This window comes from Oratosquilla oratoria, chromosome 2, assembly GCF_046742065.1.
Source record: "Oratosquilla oratoria isolate Oo_2021 chromosome 2, ASM4674206v1, whole genome shotgun sequence".
Taxonomy (NCBI): Eukaryota; Metazoa; Arthropoda; class Malacostraca; order Stomatopoda; family Squillidae; genus Oratosquilla; species Oratosquilla oratoria.
The window spans coordinates 64831659-64859100 of NC_134778.1; the positions used below are offsets into that span (position 1 = coordinate 64831659).

General features: G+C 38.3%; 1 protein-coding gene across 1 annotated transcript; it reads right to left on the bottom strand.

Annotated features, from left to right (window-relative positions):
• Positions 1-254: 254 nt before the first annotated feature.
• Positions 255-27424, bottom strand: LOC143039669 (uncharacterized). Its single transcript, XM_076209911.1, has 5 exons — positions 27315-27424; positions 14391-14516; positions 6236-8111; positions 3238-3408; positions 255-1608 (listed from the first exon to the last, which is right to left on the bottom strand). The coding sequence occupies exons 2-5, from the start codon at positions 14475-14477 to the stop codon at positions 335-337; spliced, it is 3408 nt and encodes a 1135-aa protein (XP_076066026.1). The 5' UTR covers positions 14478-14516; positions 27315-27424; the 3' UTR covers positions 255-334.
• Between the last annotated feature and the right edge of the window lie 18 nt (positions 27425-27442).

The following is a 27442-nucleotide window of genomic DNA, read 5'->3' on the forward strand; positions in this document are numbered from 1 at the left end:
CCTAATTTATTTTCATTGTAGTACGAGGTCTTCTGTGTCTTGTGGTGGCTGTATCTGGGGGAGTTTGAATCTGTGGCCACATCAATTCTGTGTTATGGTTTCAATGCTGGATGGGGTCCTATAATGACATTCAATACAAGGCCTCCATCATCTTGGTGTCTCTTTATGAAGACTTGCTTTGTGATCATCATTAACTTTCATTTACGACCTCTAAATATGTCAGGGAGGAAACTAATGGAGTGAAACTAAATAGATTAGTTATGAAAACTTTAATAATTTTACAAAATTTGTGCAGACAATAATAATAATAAAAAATAAAAAAAATCATGAACTATTAAGATTCTATTAAACTGCACAAATTAGTCAGAGCACATACTATTCTCATCAGCTTATCTAACTTTGTATACTCTTCACCAACAGCCATGAGAAATGAGATGGGCATGACCGACTCCAACATAAGGTACCTCAATCGAGTCAAACCAAGCATTTGTTTAACTCGTTCCTGGAGTGACGAGTTTGTGTGCGACTTTCCAATATTAAGGGGAAGAAGCTTATGTCTTCCTTTGGTATATGCAGGAATCTTAACTCCTTCACCTTGGATATTAATGACCTCCTGATTGTTAAAATGTGGGTTGGACAATACTACATCCCCTGGCATCAATTTTTGTAGGAAGCCACAATTTTCTGTTACATATTTATCACTAGTGCCACCTCCCCAACCCTTGGACAGGAAGCAAACTGTACCTTGTGATGTCAGACACAGGAAGTACTTCATAGAATAATGACACTTGTTCTTTGAATAAGTCTGCTTTTGAGAAAATGCACTATCAGGTTTCTCAATCAAAATATCTCTACATTCAATAAAATAAGGAGACTTTCCAAACAGTTCTTGAAACAACGTGGGTACAGTTAGTTTAGCTATGTCTTTATCTGGCCAAAGAAGGAGACCATCTACTATTCTTTTGTTCATAACTTCTAAAACATCATTGAAGGCATGACAGATAGTGACAGGTGGTGCATTAAAAATTGATGCTAGATGGTCAATACTGAGATTTAATCGTAATCTCATGCAGAACACCATGAACTGATCAAAGTTTGACAATGGAGTTTTGTTAGTGATATGAGACCTTACAATGTTAAATACTGAAGCCATTACGGCGTATCCATTAAAACCAGTCAAAACCTCTACCTTCTGGTCCTTGTCCTTGAGCGAGTCCAATTCCAGGGACTGTTTGGCAAAAGTTTTGCTCTGAATTAACGTGTTTATTAGAATTAATCTGTTTTCTTTGGTAGACTCTTTGTTACCCAGTGTGGAATCGGAGATACCTGTATCAGCATCCATTTCCTTTAGTTCTGATGTCCAGGCTTTCAGTTTCCGCCAAGCGGCAATTTTTTGTCGAGAACAAGTCGTTCTCTTTATCTTTATCCTTCCTTTTCTCCGACTCTTGTCTATATGTCCTGTTTTTAATTTTCTAATGTTCTCCACTTTTGACTTTCCGTGGAGACTTGGTTTACACTTAGATAGAACATGGTCTTCTTTGCACTGCGAGCCATTTATAAACCTGGATGGCGTGTAATCCGGAGACTGAGGGTCATCACTGGCCTTCCCTATAAAGAACAAGAGAGATCAATCAATTATTAACTCAAATTTCACTAAATAGAAAACCCACAACATTACAGTAGCTGGCAACAGTTCTTGGGCATTCCCCAGAGATCTCTCTGAGAAGGAACTCTTGACTGCTGTCAGTGTGGGACCATTTCTAGGTTACCAGAGGAAAGTGGTTGTGGAAAGAGAGCAGTCGCTGGTTGTCAGTGTTCCATGTGAGGAAAATGTGTACGAGTTGAAGTTAACAGAGAAATACTGGGCCCAGTTTGGAGGCTGAGAGCACGGTGTTGATGTGCTTTGAAAATTTGCAAGGCTATCAAATGCAGGTACCCAAGAAGAAAAGATAAAGATACATATATTTTTCACCTTTCTCACTAGATGGCAGGTAGATGTTATCATCTGTCAATCATCAGTCTTTTGATCAGATCCTCCAGCCATCATGACCTTCATATAATTTTCTTATATATGTGTGTGTGAATAAATCACAAAAACACATGATTTACAAAATGTGTTATAAAACCACTTGGAAAATAAAATGAAAGGTGACTGAAAATTTTCGTCTACTTAAGACATTTTCAAAGGTCACCTTTGCAAATGTCTTGAATAGACCAAAACGTTCAGTCACCTTTCATTTTTTTTCCAAGTGGTTTTATTACTCATATGTGTGTGTCTTGGGTCCTCATGAATGACCGGTCATCCAGAAGAAGCCAAGATAAGAGGGAAGGAGGGGTGGATGGGAGTGGAGTATGTGGGGATGGAATGGGTGGGAGTGGATTTTATGCCTTTGAGAGGGAGGGTGAGTGAAGGAGAGAGAGGAGGGGTGAGGGAGAGAGAGGAGGGGTGAGGGAGAGAGAGGAGGGGTGAGGGAGAGAGAGAGAAGGGGGTGAAGGAGGGAGAGAGAAGGGGGTGAAGGAGGGAGAGAGAAGGGGGTGAAGGAGGGAGAGAGAAGGGGGTGAAGGAGGGAGAGAGAAGGGGGTGAAGGAGGGAGAGAGAAGGGGGTGAAGGAGGGAGAGAGAAGGGGGTGAGGGATGGAGAGAGAAGGGGGTGAGGGAGGGAGAAGGGGGTGAGGGAGGGAGAGAAGGGGGTGAGGGAGGGAGAGAGAAGGGGGTGAGGGAAGGAGAGAGAGGGGGAGGGAGTGAGAGAGAAGGGGGTGAGGGAGAGAGAGAAGGGGGTGAGGGAAGGAGAGAGAAAGGGGAAGAGAGGAAGAAAGGGGGGAGGGAGAGAGGGGAAGAGAGGAAGGATGGAGAGAAAGAGAGACAGAAATGATGATGGTTGAGGTAGTGGTGATGGTGGTAATATATTAGGGGCTTAAGTGACAAACCTACACAACATTCCTTTATAGCTGAAGACTAATTAAAAAAAAAAAAAAAACTAATTTCTACTATTTCTCTGTTCACCTATCCTTCTTAAATCTCTTGTTTTCCACATCCTTCAAGCCATATTGGCCCCCATATGGATAGAAGCACTGGTTATTTCTCACAAAGTACTAAAAAAAAATTCATATAGAGACTGAGCGAGTTCACCATTTTCTGATAAATGTTTACTCATGTTTGGGTGACCATAAAACACTGGTTTTGTCTATTTCAAGCTTCAATCTGCTAGTCTGGGATTGGGTGAAAAACCTAACTTACCTGAAACAAAGTGTTTGCCACAAACCCTCGCACTGCCTGAAGTTATGTTTAACGCAGACAGCCACGCCCGTCTTCTTTCGGGCTCGCTAGGCAGGTCATGAAAAGCAAGGTTGCCACTGTCCTTTTGAACACTTTTACATCCCTTCACCGAGCAATGTTGACTTACGTGGTCTGAAATTCAATACAAGTATGATAAACATCTACACAACAACAGTTGTGCAGCCTTACAATGTCTTGTTTATGTTACTAACTCTATATGACAGGATGCTGAAAACAAAACTGTCAAACCAAAATCAAAGTTTTTGTTCTGAATAATAAATTATTTCATTCACCTGAAAAGTGGAAACTATCTTTATAAATCCTTTTGACATGGTAACATACTTCTAAATTTTTTGCCATTACCAGAAAAGATAATAGGGGGGGGGGCAATAGGAGTGGCCTATGTGGGAATGGAATGGGTGGGAGTGGATTTTATGCCTTTGTTTTTGGCTAACTACCTTGTAAGGGGGAAAAAGCCCTTGGTATATGTATGTATGTACCAGCAAGTCTTATTCTACTGACTGATAAATTCTTTTACCATATGTGAAAAAATCTAAGTAAATTTCTTGATGAAAATTGGCCAACAGAATAGGCAGGCTTTAGAAGTGGATACTCCACAATATACAGACAATCTGGAGACAATGAATACATTGTTTAGCTTTTGTATATTGAAAAAATGCATCTGACTTGGTAGAACAAATGCCAAACAGGATTTACGATAAAGATGCTGCTGTAATTCGTCTCCATAAATATACAGAAAATATAAAGATTGAGAAAAGAGTATACAATTTCACCCTAGCAGTTTATAGCATGACAGGAGATTTTTCATGTTGAGAAGGGAATGGTCTAAATATTACTGGGGAATATTTCAATCACCTTAGCTTTGTGGTTGACACTAATCTTGTTTCAGAAACAGCAGAAGACTTGCAAGATTTGCTGAGTTATCTCTACAAGAAAAATCTTAAAACTGTTTTGAAGAGGAATAAGAATACCAATCTATCCATTGCCCATGTCTTTCTTTGCAGAATACCATGGCAACCACCAATGGCCTCTGGATTGGCCCACGGGTCACTCAAGAGACACGGTGTCATTGTCAGCATAAGAGTAGAGCAATGTGGGATGAGGTGTTTCATGTCTTCTGTGTGATATGGTTTTAAAGTCAAACGTGGCTTTAACAGTCACGCTAGTATTATTCCTACCTGTGGGAAGGATTTCTCCACCAAGCTAATGTTTGGGGTAGCGAGAACAATTCTAATGTTTGAGGTAGGGAGAACAATTCTGGAGTGTTCGTTTTGTGATCAGAGTGTTTTTTTTTCCCCCCCCAAGATGTAAGTGGTTGGTTGCTTATTTCTGATTAGCACAAGAACAAGATAAGAGGGTGGGGGGAGTGGAGTATGACAGGGATGGAATGGGTGGGAGTTGTTTTTATGCCTTTGTTTTTTGGCTCCCTCCCTTATAAGGGGGAAAAAAGCCTTTGGCTTTGGCACATAAGAACATAAGCATTTTGTTTTGTTTTTCAATTCAGTTGTGTTTATGTTATGTAATGGGATGGATAGGTGGGAATGAGGACTCTTGCACAGATTTATATACATATAATTTTAATGTGTTGCACTGGAAAGCAATTTCCTGTAGATAAATTACTGGTGTCAACAAGAGTACTTAAGTAATGTTTAACTTGAAAGTTAAAAGTAAAACAATTGTAATAGAGGTGATGATCTGGAAAAAGTTGAACATAATTATTTATGTCAGATGCTAAAACTATAGTGAGAATCTGGAACGAAATTTAAAAATACATTTATTTAGGTCATATGCCAAAACTAACTAAAGATCACGAAAACTCAATAAAAATGGATTGGAAAATGTTTAGTAGATACAGAAACATCAAGAAAGAGAAAGGCTATCTACCTCTGTATTTTAAATGCAGTTTACAATCAGTATATGCTAGCTATGATCTAGAGATGTGAGACCAGGAAATTGGGGAAGGCAATGGAGATGGAGCTACGGTGTGCACAGAGAATGACAAGATCAATTTTGGAAATGCTACTGAAAGAAGGGAAGAGGTCAAACTGGGCGGGAGAGCAGACAGGAGCGAAGGATAGATACTGTATTGGATATAAAGGAGCAGAGGTGAAATTGTGCAGAAAGTTAAGTCAGATGAGAGGATGGGAAATGATGCAATTGTGTACCAAATGGACACTGCAAGACAAGAGACAACAGAAATGAAACTGAGGACAAAGAAATGAAAGAGATGAAAAGGAAAGAGGAGAGAGGGGAGGAGAAAGGAAAAGTGAAAGGAGAGAGATAGAAAAGATAAAAGGAGAGAGGATGGAAAGAGAAAGGATAAGCAGAGAAAGGACAAAAGCAGAGGATCGGAGAAGGATGAAATGAGAAGGGATAGAAAGAAAAGGATAGGAGAATGGATTAACAAAGCAGAAAAAGCGGAAAGTGTTAAAATAAATAAATAAATAATGAGAAAGAGGAGAGAGTAGAGGAGATGAAAGGAGAGGAGAAAGAAAAGGGAAAGAAAAGTGAAAGAAGGGAAAGGGAGAGAAGGTGAAAGGCAAGAGGAGCTAGGATAGCAGGAAGGATACAAAGAGAAAAGTTAATAAAGCAGAAAAAGGAAGGGAAGAAGGACTGAATAAGAAAATATTAAAGGAGAGAAGAGAAAGAGTGTGAAGAAGGGACAAAGACAAAGAGGAAAGGCAGAGGCCGAGACAGAAGGAGGGAGGGAGGAGAGAGAAAAAAAAAAAAAAAAAAAAAAAAAAGATGGAGTAAGGAAATAGTGTAAAGAAGAAGAGGAAAGAAAGAGAAGGGGAAATAAATGGACAGAGTGAACAAAGAAGGGAACTCTTTTGTGACTGGAAAACATTAGGGGTGTGTAATAGAGAAGGAAAGGTAGAGAATGGAGGAGAAGGATAAGACACACAATAATCACAGATCAGACACCTCGCATAATTACCTTTACTCTGCAAGGCTGAGTCATTTGTTGACGAACTGCATTCTTCCATCACATCACTTCTTGTCACTCTTCTATCTCCAATTTCACGATTTCCTGCTAAACTCCTCCTCTTCTGCATCACGTCACCTAACGAGCTACTCTTTTTTGTACCATTCCTTTTTGAGGTGTCATTTTTACCCATGCCACTGTCTTCCTTACAATTTTTTTCCAAGTTATCACCTTTCACTGTGTCCTTTTTAGATGTGCTACTACCCTCTGAATCATTACTTTCCATCATGTCCTTTACAGCTGTGTTGCTATCCTGCATATCTCTTTCCAAGTCGTCACTTTCCATCTTGTCATTTTCAGCCGTGCTGCCATCTTGCACACCATTTCTTTCCAAGTCTTTACCTTCCACATCATCATTTTTAGTTGTGCTGCTACCTTGCATTTCCTTTTGCGTGGTGTCATCTTCCATTGTGTTCTCTTTAGCCGTGCTACTATCTTGCATTTCCTTTTCCATGGTGTCATCTTCCATCGTGTCCTCTTTAGCTGTACTGCTATCTTGCATTTCCTTTTCCATAGTGTCATCTTCCATCATGTTCTCTTCAGCTGTGCTACCATCTTCTATGTCATTTCTTTCCAAGAGGTCATATTCCACCGTGTTCTCTTTAGCCATGCTGCTATCTTCTGTACAATCTCTTTCCGTGGTGTCACCTTCCATCATGTCCTTTTCAGCCATACTGCTATCTTGAATTTCATTTCTTTCCATGGTAGCATCTTTTGTCACGTCCTTTTCAGCCATGCTGCTATCTTGAATTTCATTTCTTTCCATGGTAGCATCTTTTGTCACGTCCTTTTCAGCCATGCTGCTATCTTGAATTTCATTTCTTTCCATGGTATCATCTTCCATCATGTCCTTTTCAGCCATGCTGCTATCTTGAATTTCATTTCTTTCCACGGTAGCATCTTCTATCACGTCCTTTTCAACCATACTGCTATCTTGAATTTCATTTCTTTCCATGGTATCATCTTCCATCATGTCCTTTTCAGTTTTGCTCCTATTATGCACATCAATTCTTTCTATGGTGTCATCTTCTATCATGTCCTTTTCAGCGGTGCTCCTATCATGCATATAATTTCTTTCTAAAGTGTCATCTTCTATCATGTCCTTTTCAGCTGCACTGCTATCTTGCATATCTCTTTCCAAGCTGTTATCTTCCATCATTTCTTTTTCAGCCGTGTTGCTATCTATCATATAATTTCTTTCCAAGTTGTCATCTTCCACCATGTCTTCTTTGGCTGTACTGCTATCTTGCACTATATCATTCACTGTCGAGCTGCTTTCTTGTAATGTGTCATTTCCAAGTAAGTTGCTATCTCTCACTGCATTTCCTGTATCTTGCAACATACTATTTCCTTCAGAGCTATCTTGGAATGCTTTATTTTCTTCCGAGCTATCTTGTAGTGCTCTATTTCCTTTGGTGCTGCCTTCCAACATACCAGTTCCTAAAGAACTCTCATTTCCTGAGGAGCTGTGTTGCACTGCATCATTTCCTGGTGAGACCTCTTGCACTGCATTGTTTACCACTGAACTGTTCCCATCTACTGTATCAAACACATTCCCATAACAATGGTCATGAGAGGTCACAATTCTATCCTTTTCTCTCACTGCCAGATCATCATAACAAGGTTCCTCTATTACTTGCTCTACCTCCTCCATTGGTAAGTCTACCAGTGTCACTTCATTCATAAAATGGGGTACTTCAAGTAGTTCAGATGACGGGCTCTGCATTACTAGTTCCTGAACCGAGGTTCTCCATAAGAATGCTGTTGCTGAATCTCCGATGTGCTGCTCCCTCTGCACGCCATCTGTTAATCCTTCAGTGGGTGGTTCCTTGGAATAAAGATTAAACAGGTTTTAGAAAATATCAATATCTTGCCTATTAGTTATCAATCTAATGTCATCCACAACCATCAAACAATGAAATATGCATTTCAATTTTATTTTTCCTACTTTAATGACCTTTCCAAGCATCCTTAATTACACATACCTCATACCCCCAGCCGATTACACACACACATGTACATACCAAAACCCTTTTCCCCCTCACAGAGTTGAGTAAGCTGAAGCATATACTAACCCTTCATCCATCCCACACCCATCCAATACTCATTTGTTATCTCTTCCATCTTAGCTCCTTATGAATGAAGGGGCATCCCTGTCTCCAGCCCACTGCTTGGGTCAAAGGCAATGAACCCCTCCACCGACACGTGATGTAGTTGGATCAAAACAACAAATGACTATCACCAAAATACTATCAGTATCAAACTTAACTTCAAAACATGATTCAAACCCAAGACCCCTGAAAACAGGAAAATGACTAAAAGGGCACACAAGGTAAAGCTAGACATTATATTCCTCACCATTTTCTAAAATACACCAAAAAATCATAAATTGACAAACTCACCTGCTGAAAGACCAGGCAAATGTTTAAACTACCACTTCAAACATCTAGGCCACGTAGCAATAAAAGGTAAATGACTACACCCACTAATTTGTCCCAGAAGTTATTTAAAAATTATTTTGTATTGTCTGAATGGAAAACAATGGAGCCTATCACCTGGTCAATTATGTGTTGGTACTATTACAGATGCCAAGATAAGAGGGAGGGTAGAGGGTGGAAGGGAGTGGAGTGTATTAGGGATGGAATGGGTGGGAATGGTTTTTATGCCTTTTTATTTTTGGCTACCTCCCTTGTTAGGGGGAAAAAGCCTTTGGTATATGTGTGTACTATTACAGATGTGAAATGGGGTTAAAGTATGATATTAAATTTTTAAAATACAGGAGTCCCTCAAATAACACGGATTCAATCATACGCGGATTATATTTCAAAACCATCTCAAATGTAGAGAACCGTTTTAAAATTCACGCCGGGTCGTGCACGCATAAGCACACACACAGCAACATCGCAAACATTTGTGGTGACTGTTTTCTATTTTACCATATACAGTCGATCCTCATATAACGCAGTCATTATGTACACTGGAAACTGCTCAAAAAAGGGTGTGGGGCGAGGGGATAGCTGTGGGTGGCTGCCTGCAGTTACATGTCAACCTACGGGTACTGATGCAGGAGGGAGGAGAGGGGGAGTAGGGGGTGGTAGGGGGGTAGCCAACAAGCTTTAGCTTGTCGCTTCCACCACCTGCGCTGTGTTATCGTGAAATTTTACCCCCCCTAACCTGTTGAAGTGTAATGTTTCTTTCATTTGGAACACAACTATTAAGTCTGATAATGACTGCACTTGTCGTGTCTTAATTTCTCTTATGAGGTTCTTGTTGTCACTGGCGGTGGTGGTTTGGGAGATCAAAAACAGACATATACACGCTTACACACGTGTAGACACGCACACGTAGACACGTGTTAGACAACCAGTGTATGTTGTGAATGCACTTGTACATGTGAACACAGACATATACACGTACGCACGCACACACACACATACATATGCCACATACACACACATATACATATGGCACATACACACACACACACACACATACATATGCCACATACACACACATATACATATGGCACATACACACACACACACGTGTATATACGCACAAACTCATACATACGCCACAAACATACACACACACACACACGCACGCACACACATGTACACATACACATACATATGGTTCTCGGTATTTAATATGGAAAGTCAGCATACGCGGATTTGGTCATATGCGGTAATTTCAGGAACCTAACCCCCGCATTATTTGAGGGACTCCTGTAATAAAAAGATGTTTTGGAAGGAAATTAAGAGAGGAAGAGGAGGCGAATCAAGTAGAGAAGAAAAGGTAAAAGGTGCAGATGGAGAGATGATAATGGAAGAGATGGCAGGAAGAGGAAGAAGATGGGCAGAGTATTTTAAGGGGTTGCTAAGTGTGGAGGAAGGGGAGGAAAAGGTACTTGCAGTGGGAACCACCAAGAAAATGACAGTAATGAATGAGGAAAATGGAAGAGAAATAAGAAAAGATGAGGTGAAAGCAGTTATTAAAATGATGACAGCAGGTAAGGCACCTGGGTTAGATGGGTGTCATGGCTGCAGAGTGTCTAAAAAAAGGGAGGTACAGTAATGGTGGACTGGATGGTGAAATTGTTTAATGTTTGTCTAAAAGAGGGTAGAGTCCTGGAGAAGTAACTGTATAGTTCTGCTTTACAAGGGAAAAGGGGACAAGTGTGAGTGTAGTAGTTTCAGAGGGATCAGTTTGTTAAGTGTAGTTGAGGCTTATGGGAGGGTCTTGATTGAGAGGATTAGAAGAACAGGGGGAGTCACTGGTGAGGAACAGTGTGGGTTTAGGACAGGTAGGGGTTGTGTGGATCAGATTTTTGTGGTGAGGCAGATATGTGAGAAAGCTTTAGGAAAAGGTAAGGATGTATTTTGGGCCTTCATGGATTATGAAAAGACTTATGACAGGGTAGACAGGAAGGCACTGTGAGAGGTATTGCAGATATATGGGATAGGAGGCAAATATGGTGGGAAAGGGAGGAGTGGAGGTGGAGGTTTGTCACAATTTCTTGTCATTACTATGTGTAATGGTTTCTTTGAACATTTTTGACACGATGTGTCTGGAGACTGTCAAAAACTTTGTATCTATTGCCACCATTACTGTCTTACCAGGTGGCTTTTTCTTGTTCAAGCCTTCCAGTACTTGTTGGGTGAGGATTGTGAGCAATGTGTTGATGAAATAACCCTCTCTGAATCCATGTTCAATTGGTGAGGTGGGTGTGGGTGCTTGGATTCCTTTCAAAGATTAATCTTTCTATCACTTTTAGACATGGTGGGGAGGAGAGATATATAGGAGCCTGGTCTTTCTTGAGTTTTCTTTTTGGTTTCCTTTCCAGATTACTGTGCAATTGGTAGTTAAATATATCTATCAGGGTTTTTGTTGCAATAAAAATTGGATATTTCAGTTTAGATATTGCATCTGAACCTTCTTTGTAAGAGTTTTCAATTATTTTTATAGCATTTGCTGAAGCAGTCGGTGGCCGAGTATGAAAGGATGTGTGTGAGGAGTGGGTTGAAAGAACACATGGTCAACAAACTGACCATTTCCATATGTTCTCTTGATTTGTTTGAATAGCAATTATCTCTACTATAGTGTTTGAGTGATTGTTTCTTTTGTTTTGTTAGGGCATGGTATGCTTTTGCGTAAGTGTTGGCATCCAACTTTACATTGTCTTCTCTGAATTTATGTGGGCTGGGATGAGAGTATTTTCTTGTGTTTGCCCAATGTATATAGTGTGCTTATGTAAAAACTACTACAGCTCTGGATTTTTTTCTTTCAGGATTCCAATACTGTTTATTCATATGAAAGAATGCTGTATGACTGGTCTACATGCTTAAACCACCTTAGCACTCTTGTCTATGCTATCCAACAGCTCTCTTTCCTGTTCTCGGTCTCACTTTCATGTTTCTCGCTATTTATTTTTGTATCACCTATCATATTTATCAAATGCACCATGTTAAATAAAAAATGCCCAAGTATAGCTGGCTTTAATAATTAGAACAGCATTTGTGGAGAGCATATTCAACACAATTAGAAATTAAAAACTGAAATGCTAATGAAAGGTCATATCTGGGCATGGTTTAGGTAATTCACATATACTGCAGTAAAGCTATCTCAGTTGTCAGTGATTTTCTACGAGCAATGGGTGGCCACTCCTAAGATACCCATGATTTTCTTCTTCCTTATTTTTTTTATTTTCTTTTTTCTTAACATCTGCTGGAGCATGCTAGTGTGCTAATCACTTCATGTTTCACGTGAAGTGACGAAAAGTTGCTAAAATAAACAAAATTTTGGCCCCCACACTTCCAAACAGTACCTTCCACGGTGTCAGAAAGAAGAAAAGTCAGCAAGCCTCTAAGTCTTTATGCTGCAGTAGATTAAACCAGTACCTGAAAGGTCAGATAAAGCTATAAAACATTACAATACTCTAGTGCCATACTGTACAAAGTTCAAAGCTTTCATCTTGTCTTCTAATATATCTTTTATTTAACCTACGAAATGGATGTTTAAGACTTATTGAGAAGAAAACTAATTAGTTACTTTTCTTCTCAAATTTGTAATTCAATTTATGACTTTGATGCTACCATAGGTCATCATAAAATTGTGAAAGAATAATAATCTTTGGTGAATAGCAAATACACATAGTAATACTTCTTTTGGAGATAACAGGAGATAATGAAATTTGTACAGTATGAGCAAACAGAAACCACCAAAAGATTTTGTTTTGGCTAATGCTAGCCAATTCTATTTACCTTGGAAGTACCTCTAATCATGATGGTGAAGTTGCTAACGAGAAAACCGAAAGTGGATATACCTACATATAACTTTGTTCCATGCAACCTGTGATCCAAATGCAATCTAAAAGGCAAAATGTTGTTTTAAGAAAACAGTAGCCTAGTAGGAAATACGATCAAACAATTTTAAGCATGAGAATAATTACATAACTACTAATCAGGGGATCACCAGTTTCTAATGACTAATTTCTTGTACATCAAACTGCACGTGAAAAAAAAAAATATATATATATATAGAAATTATAACACTGTGACTGATGACACTAAATTCTTAAATAAATCTTAGTTCTCGTGTCTAGTGTTCCCCATGGGTCATCAAGTAATACTTTACAGTTGAAAACACAGGATCATACGGATAAGAAAATAGAAATATACAATGTTGTACACCTTTAAGGGCCCAGAGCTTGGATTGACAGGGACACAAGAATTATTTCTCTAAACTCTTACTGGGAAGTTCTGATTGTGCAAGTATGCACGCATGCATAAGCACTCATCTAGCAAAACGTTAAAGGACTGAAACATTCTTGATAATACAAATCTTTATTTTTCCCTGTAGTTCATCTCATATTACAATTGTCTATCTTGTAATATTCTGGATGATTGTGATTATAGTCAATGATTATGTTCCCTCGTAAAAAAAAAAAAAAAAAAAAATATATATATATATATATAGAACACAGGGTATACTTGAATTAGGCTAGTTCCCACATATCTAAAACTGCCTAGTTTGTCATTATCCCCCAAATCAACTATACATCAACCTTAGGTCCTTCAATCTTGGACATCACCATTAGCTTACTCTTTGATACTCTAACTTCCATTTCACCCCCACCAACAAACCTTAAACTCACTCACCATTCTCTACAACCCTTCCTCTGTCTTTCTTAGCAAAATAGTGTCACCCGCCTGCACAAATTTTTATAATCCACATTTGTCCATTTTTCTCCAACCTCATTCTTCTACTTGTAACTCTTCCAGTCACTTCTGTAATCACTCCACCTTTTGATAAAGTCACCAAGATGAAATTACACACACCTGCCTTAAACCAGCATTCCCTTCAAACACCTCACTTTCCTTATTTAGCACTCACTCAAGCTTCTCATCCATCATAAAAGTTCTTCACTGGCTCTAAATTTATTCTTTAATTCCATGCTGTCTCCTTGTCTCCTAGATGCAATTAACATACTGAAGATGTCAAATGCCTTATCCTACACTCTCACCACTCTAGCCTTACAGACAACACAATATTTTTTCTTTGAAAGGCTTGTAGGCCAATCTGGTGGCTGTTGCTGATTACTTGGGAACTGCGAGTTTCCTCCATGAAAGATCTAGAGTAAAGAATTGATTGACTGGTCCTTGTCTCCCTTCCTATCTATCATACATCCTTTCCAGATCTACAAAACACAGTTACATTTGCTTCCCTTTCAGCACTTTTTTTTCAACAAACTGTCTCAAGAATAAATATCTAAAGAACCCCTTCCCTTACAAAAACTATACTGTTCTATCACCTGTTTCATTATAATTCTGCTAGAAACCTAGCCAAGGGTGCTCAAAATGTTAATACACATTTTTTCATTTCTTAAATATGAGCTTACTAACTTTCCCTTATATAATGGTACTTTACATACTTTTTCTCATCTTCACTTAAAGAAGAATACTGGTCACCTTTTAACTTCTACTCTTTCTGCTAACCTCCTTAATTATCTCCTCTATGACTACACCTTTTTGGCATATTGTTAGGTTAATAATAGCAATAATACAACCAACCAATTTTTCTTCATGAGAGCAAAAACATTTCTTACTTGGGTTTCTGGCTGGGGCAAATCATCAGAATGCCAACTGTTCCAAGAGGCTTGTTTACTGTAACACAGCATGATGTTCTCTTCCATGAAACTGTGACAGTAGAACACCACTCTTACTGCAACAGCCTGTTAAACATCATAATATGAGACATCAAAGCATACAAATCGTACAACATAAATCAATTAATATCAGACAGTTTTTTAATCATAAATCATTCAGAATATATTACGAGCTTAAGTAGTTCTGAATGACAAACCTAAAAGGTAGGTTACTCCTTTTGTTTTTTCAAGCTTACATAAAAGATTAAGGTGATACTCAGTGTTGAGAATTTGTATCTCCTCAGGTTAAGCCCACTTGTATAAACGTGAGCATGATAACAATTGTTGCCTTGTGTTTCAATGACTGGAAACCTGCAGCCCCATTAGTGATGATGATATGGTTTAACGTCACACACTCCCCCCTATCGGGAGGCTAGGACAGTGCCCCTCACAGAGGGCTTTGTAGTGTGGAATTCAATGAACCATGCCCTTGGTTCAACTTTCCTGGTGGCAGGATTCGAACCGCCCTCAACTTGACCTTCGCCGCAAGTAATGACACCCTAACCCGCTCAGCCAGCGAGCTTCCCTTTAGTAACTGGCAATAATCCTTTGGCCCTCTCTTAGATCTTTATGGGATGAAAGTGAACCATTGTCCAATTGTGTTACAGTTTACCAAACTGCAAGTCTGCACCTAACTATAATATACAGGGTTGGAGCTGTGCTCATGGGGTTATATCTCTGTATCTACATTTATCAAATTTAGGATGCTTGCTAACCGAGCGGGTTAGGGCGTTGTTATTTGCGGCGGAGGTCGAGATGATGATGATGATTCGAATCCTGTTCGGGGCGAGTTGAACTAAGGGCATAGTTCATTAAATTTCATGCTACAAAGTCCACTGTAAGGGGCACCATCCTAGCCTCCCAATAGGGAGGAGTTTGTGACATAAAACCAAATCATAATCGTCATCACATTTGTCAAATTTTATCCCAAATTAATGTATGGTGTTTGCCCTAATTTCTTTTTCAATCTGTCCTACAAATTGATTATTCCAAGTAAAAAGCCACAATTCTTTACATCATTCAAGTAGTCTACAATTTTTTTGCTATATTCTTTTGATATTAGAAAAAATGGAATGGAGGTCTCCCTCAGAAATCATCTGTAACATTACTCATTCCAGACAACCATGAATCCAACATTAAAATTGAATGGTCAAATCTTTCCACTAAAAAAGAACTCTAAAATCCTGGTTTTCACTTTTGATGTACTTTAGCCTGCACATCAAACCTATGAAAATCAACAACAGAATTGACATACTAAGATAAGTAGTAATCACAGGCTTTGGAGAGAAGGAAACATTCAGTCTACAAATTATGGTTAAGAACCACATTTGGTTATGTCTCTATAGTATGGTTTTAAAAAATCAGGAAAAACACAAGACACCTTACAGATAAAACAAAAATATTGAAAATCATATCATGCACACCTTTCATTTTGTTCTGGGTAAAGCAAACCCAATAGCAGACACTCTCATTTGCCATATTGTGAACATTACTTAAAATTCTATTTCATTAACTCTTATGGAAGTGTGCATAGCTGCAATGCAAAGATAGGACCTTCTATGGAAATCTGTTATATACTTCCTCGAATCTGCAGACACAACTGATACAGATAATTTCCCTCCTAATCTCAACAATTACACATTAGTTGATGACATACTCTATCATAAAACAACACTAATGAACAAACTCAAGCGGTCAGTGTTTCGCCTCGTAGTCCCTATGGACCTCATTCCTGAAGTTCTGAAACTTCTACACGATTTCCCCATTGCCACACACCCTGGCAACGAGAAATGCATTACACAAGCCAGATTGCAATACTTCTGGTTAACCATGAGGAAGGATATACACTTCCACATTGATGTTCGTCATTCTTATGCATTACACAAAGGTCATATCAGCAGGCATGTTCCCACCTTAACTTATCCTACCCTTTGCAAACCATTCGATACAGTAACTGTTGACTTCCTTAAGTTACCACTTACATCCAACAGAAACCAATATATCTTTGTGTCAACCATTTTTCCTGATTCTGTACTATTTTCCCCCTACCAGACAAGACAGCACAACACATGGCAAAGACCCTTATTGACAACCTCATATGCCCTTTCACTACACCCAAAACTCTGATTTCTGACAACAGAACCAAGTTCGACAATGAGTCTTTCAAATATTTGTAATTACTTTCAAATCACAAAATGTAACATTACTGCTTACCACCCTAGGTCAAATGGTTTAGCTGAATGCCAGAACTAAAAGATTTTCACTGTTCTTCGACACCTTGCTTCTCATCTTCACCCTTCTTGTAATGAACATGTCCCCATGATTCAAGCTTGCATTAGTTCCATAAACAGGTCAACATCAGAATCACCTCATTTTGTCTTCTTTGGCTCAGAAAAAGACTCCCATATGACCTTGTTTCAGAACTACCTCCCATTTACCATTTCAATAATTATGTTAAGGTCAAAGTAGTAAATTTCAATAGTCTTTTCAAAGGAATCCATAATACTCTTAATTTGACTATGGATGATATGGCCTGTCTGCATAACAAATCAGCCAGAGATTGTACTTTTGAATTTGGAGACATTGTTTACACCTTCAACCACACCCCCACCTCAAAGCTCCCCTAAATCCGCTGGACCTTTTCATATCATTGTGCAGGGGTCCAATAATAAAGTCAAAGCAATCAGGTTGCATGATCTTACAAAGACCATATTACACAGAGGTCTTATCAAAAGAGTTCCCTGTGGCTTCAACCTAGAGAACGTTCCATCATCAGTAAGTACTACCCTTACTAAAGAGGACCCTCACCAACCCTCTCAACTTTTCCACCCCTTCATAACATTGCATCTTGCCTAGGTGAACAGAAATAATATCTACTTCTACACATTCTTAAGAAGAAATTTTTATTTTAAACAGTAGTATTTTCCTGATTTGAAATTGCTCAAAATCCACATATATTTATCTTGTATGTCCAATTATTACACTTTTATCTTCTTTGAGCATTAACTTGACTGTGGTCAGTGAGTGGTAGCTGTGCCAAGCATCTGTTGCAAGACATGCCTGTAGATTGAGTGTCACTGATTCATTCTATGTTAGTGTGCATATGCACATGCATTAGCTACTCAACATCAGATCCTGGGAGTAGCAATGGACCATCCATTGTCTAATTTGACTCGTGGCCAGTTTGGCTTTACCTCGGAAATCAACTGTCAAGCCACCTGGATCCCAAATAGGGAGTCAGCCATACAACATTACCATATGATAGCCACTAGCATAATTTCATCACTTCTTAGATATAACGATGTATAAAGTAAATACTGAGTGTCCATACTCAGTTCCATAATGTATATAGATGTAAATAAACAGAGGATGTTAGAATAATGAGTTATAAAATACTGTTGGCAATAGCCATCATTTGAATTCTAAGTTGTAAAATGTATTGATGGCAACTGCCACCATTTTCTTTGTCACCTCCGTTGATTGGAAAGCACCAGTCACGGAGGTGACACAATAAAGACCAGAAGCCATGAATAGTTAATCTCCAACACCTCCAACTAATACAGAACAACACAAGTCAATAATAGAAGACAGGGAGCAACCTCTTCAGGCCATATTAAAATATCATTCACACATAATCATTCCCTAAAAAAAAAAAAAAAAAAAAAAAAAAAATATATATATATATATATATATAAATATATATATATATATATATATATATATATATATATATATATATATAATTATATAATTTATGGTACTTATTCAGGATGTTCAAAATATTCTTATTGATAAGAGCTATCCTATAATATAGATAAAATTTGCATCTGTGAAACTGACAAACGACTTTAAAAATACCCTATATTTTTTCTTCATCTCGAGCTAATGTACTTGATCAATTATGGAATTTGATGCCACAACCTTAAGTGTTGAAACCGACAATAGATGTCAACACAATCATAATCGAGTCATATCTGTGCAGTATCCCACATTTCATTGCTGATAACTAACTTGGACTGCTGCCAGCCGACCACTGGACCTTTACACTTCTTGGACAGATCTTCACATAGGGAATCTTCTGGAATAACTGTATTTTTCCCATCAAGTCTGGGTGCTGAAGTACCAGTGGATTTCTTTTTCAAATACAAATAAATTTCAATAGGCTGAGTTATTAGATAATATCTTCTTGGGCTCACCAGTTCCAAATTTAAACAAAAGTACTTGAAGTATTACCTCCGTCACTGGGGATACATTGTCAACGAGGTCACGGTATGTAGACTGAAGAGAAAAGTGTGCCATTTAAATGACCCGAGTGATGGAGAAGCACTTCGGACCCTTATCAATTTTAAGCACTCAATTAAGTTGATATCTCCTGTACTACAATAAATCTACTTCTCAAGCTAACTCAAGTCATACAGATAGAAGATGTAAGCTTGTTTCTGGCAACCTAAAATACTGTGTCTAAAATAAGTTGAGAAAGCAATTGATATGCTAAAGAAAATTAAAATATTGTTCACAATTCAAAGGATTACAAAGGATTACAAAGGCGGAGCATGCCGACAGGAGACCTTTTGATCCATATCTAGGTCGGATGCGGAAAAAAAAAATCATATTAATAATAAAACAATAAATAAAAACTATAATAATGTAAATAACAAATAAAATATATAAATAAATGCATAGGTATAGTTAAATAATAAATAAACAGGTAAATAGTAAATAATAATAAATTGACATATAACTAATAATAAATGAAAATCAGACAGACAAATGATAACAAAACAAAAACAAATATAAGATAAATTATAATCATTACAGCATCTTACTTAGGTATTTATCTAAATGATTCTTAAAGCTTCGAACTGAACTACATTGCACTACCTGTGCAGGAAGTTTATTCCATTCATTAACCACACGGTTGGCAAAGTTGTTTCTACCTACTTCCAAATTGAATCTATTTCCGCACAGTTTGAGACCATTGTTTCTTGTCTGATTCTCATTCAATGTGAAAATTTGGTCACTTTTGATGTTGTCAATTCCCTTTAAAATCTTAAAGACCTGTATCAAGTCACCTCTGAGTCTACGCTTTTTTAGGGAAAACAGATTCATGTGTTTTAGTTGATTTTTGTATGATTTATTTTTGATATTTGGAATCAGTTTTGTGGCTCGCCGTTGTACTTTTTCCAGTCTGTCAATGTCTTTAATGAGATTCGGTGACCATACGGAAACAGCATATTCCAAATGTGGACGAACTAACAATTTATATAGCTTGTTAATGAGTGATGGACTTTTGAAATCAAAAGATCGCACAATCAGTCCCAGAATCTTATTTGCTTTCTCAGAGGCTGAAATACACTGTTTGGATGATTTGAGGTCGTTACTGATAATTACCCCGAGATCTTTTTCACTATCCACTTTTGTTAGCGAATTTCCAAATAACTTGTAATCGTACTTACTGTTATTTTTACCTGTGTGCATTACCTTGCATTTACTTGTTAAATTTCATTAGCCACTTTTCACACCATTGCTGTAATTGATCTAAATCTTCTTGAATATCTAATTGGTTTGAGTGATCATTTGCCACTCCGCACAGTTTTGTATCATCAGCAAATTTGGAAACAGTAGATTTTAGTCCATGGTCTATATCATTTATATATACTATGAATAGAAGTGGCCCAAGAATGGAACCCTGAGGAACTCCACTTGCAACACTTTTCCATCCAGAAGTTTTTCCATTTAAAACAACTCTCTGTTTTCTACCATTTAACCAATTACTAGTCCAACCTAATAGGCTACCACTTATTCCATGCAAAGCTAATTTAGTAAGTAGTCTTTCGTGTGGGACGGTATCAAAAGCTTTAGCAAAGTCTAGATATATTAAATCTATATTGTTTCTTTTGTCATAATTGGAGATAACTGTGTTGTAGAATTCGAGTAAGTTAGTCACGCAAGAACGTTTCCGTCTGAAACCATGCTGGCTATCATTTATCAAACGGTTACTTTCTAAATGATGTTTGATAGCATCTCTGATGATAGTTTCCATTATTTTTCCTATGATTGAAGTCAAACTTATAGGCCTATAGTTATTTGGTTTCTTTTTGTCACCTTTTTTGAATATGGGAGTAACATTAGCTAGCTTCCATTCTCTTGGGACATCTCCGGATATGGTGGATTTCTTGAAAATAATTTCTAATGGAACAACAATCTCATTTTTCATTTCCTTTAAGATTCTTGGATGCCAACCGTCAGGCCCTGGTGTTTTATTAACTTTGAGTTTGTCTATACACCTTTTAATTTTTTCTTTTGTTATATTTACCATAGTGAGTAAGTTTACCCCAGACTTTTCACAGGTTTCTGTTTAGAATTCACTTTGAGGTGTTTCGTTTACGAATACCGAGCTAAAATAATTGTTTAAGATATTACACATTCCTTCATTTGAATATTCAAGTTGACCGTCAGCAGATAATAGTGGACCAATGTGATTCCTAACAACCTTTTTATCTCTAATGTAACTATAGAATTCTTTGGGGTTCTCTTTGGATTTATCAGCGATGTTCACTATATGTCTAAAAAAAAATCATATGTGTCAGGTTAAAAATCTCCAGTTCTCAATTGATAGCCAGAAATCAAGAGTATCTTACTTATTATTAAATTTCTTATACATCATAGTGCTACTTCCAATGCTTAAATTTGTTCTCCCCTCATGCTTACTTTGTGTTAAAAAAAAAAAATAATAATAATAATAATAATAATAATAAATAGATAATAAATAAATAATGATAATAAATAAAAATAATAATTATAAAAAAATAAATGCGTGACTGCAGACAGCTATTGTACTTCCAGCAAATTTGTTTGTACCATTTTTTTTCTTACATAAATTAGATCAAAATTAGTTCCTGAGTTAAAGGACCTTAACTATGTTGACAAAGATGTGAAAAAATTTGACTCAACATTAGAAAAAATGCAGAGAGGAGACCTTGTCGAAACATACAAAATTTTGAAAGGGATCGACAACATTGACAGAAGTGTCTTCTTTGAGTACAATGAAAGCAGTACAAGATCCAACACATGGATTGTGTCAACCTACATTTAAAACACTGCACTTTGAGATATTCAAGTCCATTTACCATTTCAATGACCATGTGAACAATTTGTTAAGATATTTCTGCAGAATCTTGGTGTCTTATCCTGACCTAATTAGGCATCTTATTTTAGTGTCATCTGCAAACTTACTAACATCACTCTTGATCCCATTGTCCAAGTTGTTTATATACATAATGAAATAGCTAAACAAGTTATCAATATCAGTATTACTTATGTATTAGCATCATTGTATCATATTATTATTCTTATTTTCAATTTTGTTTGGACACATGGAAGGAATGAGTGAAGAAAGACTAGTGAAAGAGGTGTGGAAGGCAGAGGGGGAAGAAGTAAACTTGAGGGGGCAACCAAGGATGAAATGGATGGATGGGGTAAAAGGAGCATTGGGAAAATGGGGAATGTCTGTTGATGAAGAAAGGGAGAAGGCAGAAGATAGAGGTGAATGAAGTATGATTGTGTATGGATAATGCTGTGATGCTTGGAAGAGAATGGGGGGATGGGGTGAGGGAGTACGTGTGAATGATATTTTGATGCAGCCTGAAGGGATTTCTTCCCCCATCTTCTCTTTTTCTGCAAGAGGGGATGGAGAGGAGGGGGTCACTGATTAAATGAAGCAGCCTTGCTGTGGATATGCTGTGTCTTGATACACTTTTTCTGACCCAGGGCAGTAGGCGAGATGCAGATATGACCTGTCATCTAGGAGGAACCAAGATAAGAGGAAGGGACAGGGATAAATAGGAGTGGAGTATGTGGGGATGGAATGGATGGGAGTGGATTTTATGCCTTTGTTTTTTGGCTACCTCCCTTGCAAGGGGCAAATAACCTTGGGGTATTATTTCAGTTGTGCACACCTACATGATATAGCATTAGAAAATTAAATATTAATTTTGTAAATTATAATACATGAACATAATGTGATTTTCTTGGTGGAAATAAAATTAAAAAAAAACTTGCTACAAACAAATTTGCTAATGAACAAAGCCAATAGGATACAGTACAGATGCCATGCCAGTCCAGTCACTTTCAGGCAATAGCTTTCACATTGTGGACCGGGTGTTCTCCAACTCCAGGAGACTTTAATAAATGCTGTTAACCCATTCAACTCCGATGACAAGATGTCTTGTCATTTGGTCAAATAAAACAAAAAATCATAATAAAACAACAAAATGTTTGATGATCAAACAGCACCAGAAAAATATGACGTCATCAGTCCTCCTCGAGGAGGACTGACGACGTCATATTTTTCTGGTGCTGTTTGATCATCAAACATTTTGTTGTTTTATTATGATTTTTTGTTTTATTTGACCAAATGACAAGACATCTTGTCATCGGAGTTGAATGGGTTAAAGACAATAGGGCTTCTTTGGACTTTATGAAAGAGCACGGGGTTCTGCCATTGTCTGTTAATTGCCCGAGGTACAATAATAACCAGGCCATCAACATCCATGACGATGATGATGACCAGGAAGATCTTTAGAATTTGAGGTACCGAATTATTAAACATTGGTTAGGTTATGAGAGTGGAGGATAGATGGAGATGGAGGAAAAGGACAAAAGGTAGGGAGGTTCTTAGAGTGAACTCCTTGAATGAAAAGGAAAAGGAGAAGGAGTACGAAAAGAAGCTGAAGGAGGAGTGGGAGGGAGTAAAGGATAGAGCAGAGATGGGTGTGGAGGAGGAATGGGGATGGTTCAAGGAGGGAGTCTTAAAGTGTGCAAGGATGGTGTGTGGAACAAGAAGGACAGGGGGAAATAGAAGAAAGGGTAGTGAATGGTGGGATGAGGAAACAAAGAAGGTTGTAGAAGAGAAGAAGCGAGCTTTCACAGATTGGTTACAAAAGAGGACAGGGGAGTCATATGAGACGTAAAAGGAAAAGAAAAGAGAAGTAAAGCAAAAGGTAAAGGAGGCAAAGAGGAGAGCAGATGTGAAATGGGGTAGGAGTATGACAGAAAATTTTGAAAGTAATAAAAAGATGTTTTGGAAAGAAATTAAGAGAGGAAGAGGAGGCGAATCAAGTAGGGAAGAAAAGGTAAAAGGTACAGATGGAGAGATGATAATGGAAGAGGTGGCAGTGAGGGGAAGATGGGCAGAATATTTTAGGGAGTTGCTGAATGTGAAGGAGGATAGGGAAGGAAAGATAGCTGCAGTGGGAAATGCGAAGAAAATGAGAGTGATGAGTGAGGAGAATGGAGGAGAAATAAGGAAGGATGAGGTGAAGGCAGTTGTAAAGATGATGAAAGCAGGTAAGGCACCTGGTCTGGATGGATGTCATGCAGAATGTCTGAAAAAGGGAGGTTCAGTGATGGTGGACTGGTTGGTGAGGTTATTTAATGTTTGCTGGAGAGAGGGTAGAGTACCGGAGGACTGGAGTAGTGCCTGTATAGTTCCTCTTTACAAGGGAAAAGGGGACAAGTGTGAATGTAGTAATTTCAGAGGGATTAGCCTGTTGAGTGTAGTAGGGAAGGCATATGGGAGGATCTTAATTGAGAGGATTAGGAGAGGAAAAGAAGGAGTAATTGGTGAGGAACAGTGTGGATTTAGGACGGGTAGAGGTTGTGTAGATCAGATCTTTGTGGTAAGACAGATATGTGAGAAAGCTATAGGAAAGGGGAAGGATGTTTTTTGGGCTTTTATGGATCTGGAAAAAGCTTATGATAGGGTAGACAGAAAGGCACTGTGGGAGGTTATGCAGATTTATGGGATAGGAGGAAAGCTTTTGGGAGCTGTCAAGAGTTTTTATGAGAGTAGTAGAGCATGTGTTAGGATTAGAAATGGAGAGTGAGTGGTTTGAAGTAAAGGTGGGACTTCGTCAAGGATGCGTTCTGTCACCCTGGCTGTTCAACTTATACATGTATGGGGTGGTGCGAGAGGTGAATGCTAGGGTAGTGAGTCAGGGATTGGAGATGGTTAAAGAAAATGGAGAAAAGTGGGATGTGAGCCAGCTGTTGTTTGCGGACGACACTGCGCTTGTGGCAGGGTCAGAGGAGGGATTGAGGAAGCTGGTGGCAGAGTTTGGGAGAGTATGTGATAGAAGAAAGCTAAAGATAAATGTGGGTAAAAGTAAGGTGATGAGATGTACAAGGGGTGAAAGTGGCAGTAGACTGGAAGTGAACATTAAGGGAGAGCGACTGGAGGAAGTGGATAGTTTTAGATACTTGGGTGCAAGTGTAGCAGGAAAAGGTGGAGTGAAGGTGGAGGTAGAATGTAGATTGAGAGAAGCGAGTAAATGCCTTGGTGGTTTAAAGAGTGTAATGAGGAATAGACATTTGGGAATGGATGCGAAAAGGAGACTGTATGAAGGAGTGATTGTGCCAACAGCACTGTATGGGGCAGAAACGTGGAACATAAGAGAAGAAGAGAGAAGGAGTTTGAATGTGTTTGAGATGAGGTGTCTGAAGTATGGTGGGGGTTACTAGGCTGGATAGAGTGAGAAATGAGGAGGTGAGGAGGAGAACAGGGGTGAAAAAGGATTTGGGAGATAGGGTTGATGAAAGAATATTAGGATGGTTTGGACACATGGAAAGAATGAGTGAAGAAAGACTAGTAAAAGAGGTATGGAAGGCAGTGAACATGAGGGGACATCCTAGGATGAGGTGGATGGATGGGGTGAAGGGGGCTTTGGGGAAGAGGGGAATGTCTGTTGAGGAAGGGAGAGGACGGAAGACAGAGGTGAGTGGAGAATGGTTGTATATGGATGATGTTGTGACTGCATGAGGAGGAATGGGCGGGGGGGTGGGGGGTGGGGTAGTATGTGTGAGTAAATTTTGACGCAGCCCGAAGGGATTTCTCCCCGTCCTCACCTTATATGCAAAGGGGGACGGAGAGGGGGGGTCGCCGATTAAATGAAGCGGCCTTGCTGTGGATGTACTGTGTCTTGCGACACTGCTTCTGACCCAGGGTGGTGGGCAGGGTGCAGGGATGACCCGTCATCCAGGAGGTGCTCAGATGAGAGGGAGGGTGGGAGGGGTGTGGAGGGTATTTAGGGATGAAATGGGTGGGAGTGTTTTTATGCCTTTCCCTTTTTGGCTACCTCCCTTGGAAGGGGGAAAAAGCCTTGGTATATGTATGTAGGTTATGTAGGTTAGATTAGAAAAGACTAATTTATCATCCTTTCATTTCTTCGACCTCGGCATCTATCAGAACAAACATGGTGTATCATTCAGCCGCAACTTCATTAGAAAATAGGTTTTAGCAACTTTTTTGTTATTGATTTCTACCAAAAATATCATATTATGTTGATCTATTATAATTTACAAAATTAACAATTAATTTTTTATTGCTACATCACGTAGGTGTACAGAACTAAAATTTTACTGCCATTCGTATACATAGGTATGTATTTTATTATAACTATTATTATCATACGTGTTACTAAAGTCCAACCTTACACAATATAGCAAAAGAAGATTAAATATTAATTTAATACATTAAAGTATATCAGTGTACAATCTGTTTTACTCGTGGAAACCAATAACAAAAAAGAACTTGCAAAAAGCGATACACTACCAAATAGAGCTGTGACTCAAGCTTCAAGATGTCTGTGTCATCTGTCCAGTCCCATCATTGTCAGTTTAATAATGGTAATGGCTACCTTGTGCACACCTAAGTAATATATCAATATATAAAATATTTTGTAAATCAAAATACATAAAACCTTAACCCCTTCCATACGGTGCCGCACACGTAGGCGTCATGGACTTAGATCTCGGTGGCAGCAGCCAATGCCAGCCGTACGACGTGTCGTAATAATACTCGCATCATAAAATATCGTCACCGCTTATATTGATCGTTCTCTCTTCACCGTGAATTCTGATAACCATAGAAAATGCGATTACAAAAGAATTAGAAAGAATGTCATTATGGAGGGGCGACTACAATATATATAATCAAGACGCCGATATGGCAGCCTCGCGAATACACTCGCTCCCCATGACGCCTACGTGTGCGGCACCGTATGGAAGGGGTTAAATAGAAATAAAATAAAAATACCTCAAAATTCATCAAAACCTTCCGTCGACACTCCTCATGACCTCTAGGAGGTAGGGTGAGGTTAGGTTAGGTAGGTTTAAGGTTACGTTAAGATATATTATAGAGGATAAATCAGGTTAGAACAATTTATATTTCAATTTCTTCAACTTCTGCATCTATCAAAACAAGCATGGTGTCTCCAGGATCTCATTGCAGCTTCTTTCAGTAGTATATCGCTTTCTGCAAAGGTTTTTTATGTTATAGATTTCTGCCAAGAAAAACATACATTATGATGTATTATAATTTACAAAATCTTAATTTTCTATTGTTATAACGTTTAGCTGTGCTCGTCTTCTTTAGATTTACCTTACTATCTTTGATTTGTTTGATACTTCAAGTACCATTAGTGTTTTTCATAACGAGTTCCATCAAAGATTACTTGTAAGAAATGATGAAGATTAACATGTTCCGATCTTAGCTTTATACATTATTTTCTTTCTCTGCTTAATGAGTCATGGCAGTGATTTTTAAGTACTTATTATGATTTAACATGTTCTATTCTTAGTTACATTCCTCGTTAAAATGCATCAGGATCTGTGACTGTGAGGAGACCACAATGGAAATAAGTCAGTGTCAATTGTTTTGTGCCATCCTCGCAATTTTACACATTGTATCTTAAGATCTGTGTATACGACTGCAAAATAAAAACAAACAATCAAACACCTTTATCTGTATGTTAAACTTCAAGTTACCTCTTTAACCCTCGAGCCAACTCGCGGCGCAGTATCTCGTTGATCTGCGCTGTCTGAATTGGTAGTGTTTGTATGTTTAAGGTGGCGGGTGAGGATAAAGTTTGTGAACGAGCATTCAAGTAGTAAAC

What these genes read in the sequence shown, in the direction of transcription:
- LOC143039669 (XM_076209911.1), bottom strand. Translation starts at nt 14,477, where the DNA reads ATGGAAGAGAACATCATGCTGTGTTACAGTAAACAAGCCTCTTGGAAC. An exon ending in TGCCCCAGCCAGAAACCCAA is followed by an intron (nt 8,112 to 14,390) that starts GTAAGAAATGTT and finishes CTTTATTCCAAG; the next exon opens with GAACCACCCACTGAAGGATT. An exon ending in CTCAGCCTTGCAGAGTAAAG is followed by an intron (nt 3,409 to 6,235) that starts GTAATTATGCGA and finishes ATTGAATTTCAG; the next exon opens with ACCACGTAAGTCAACATTGC.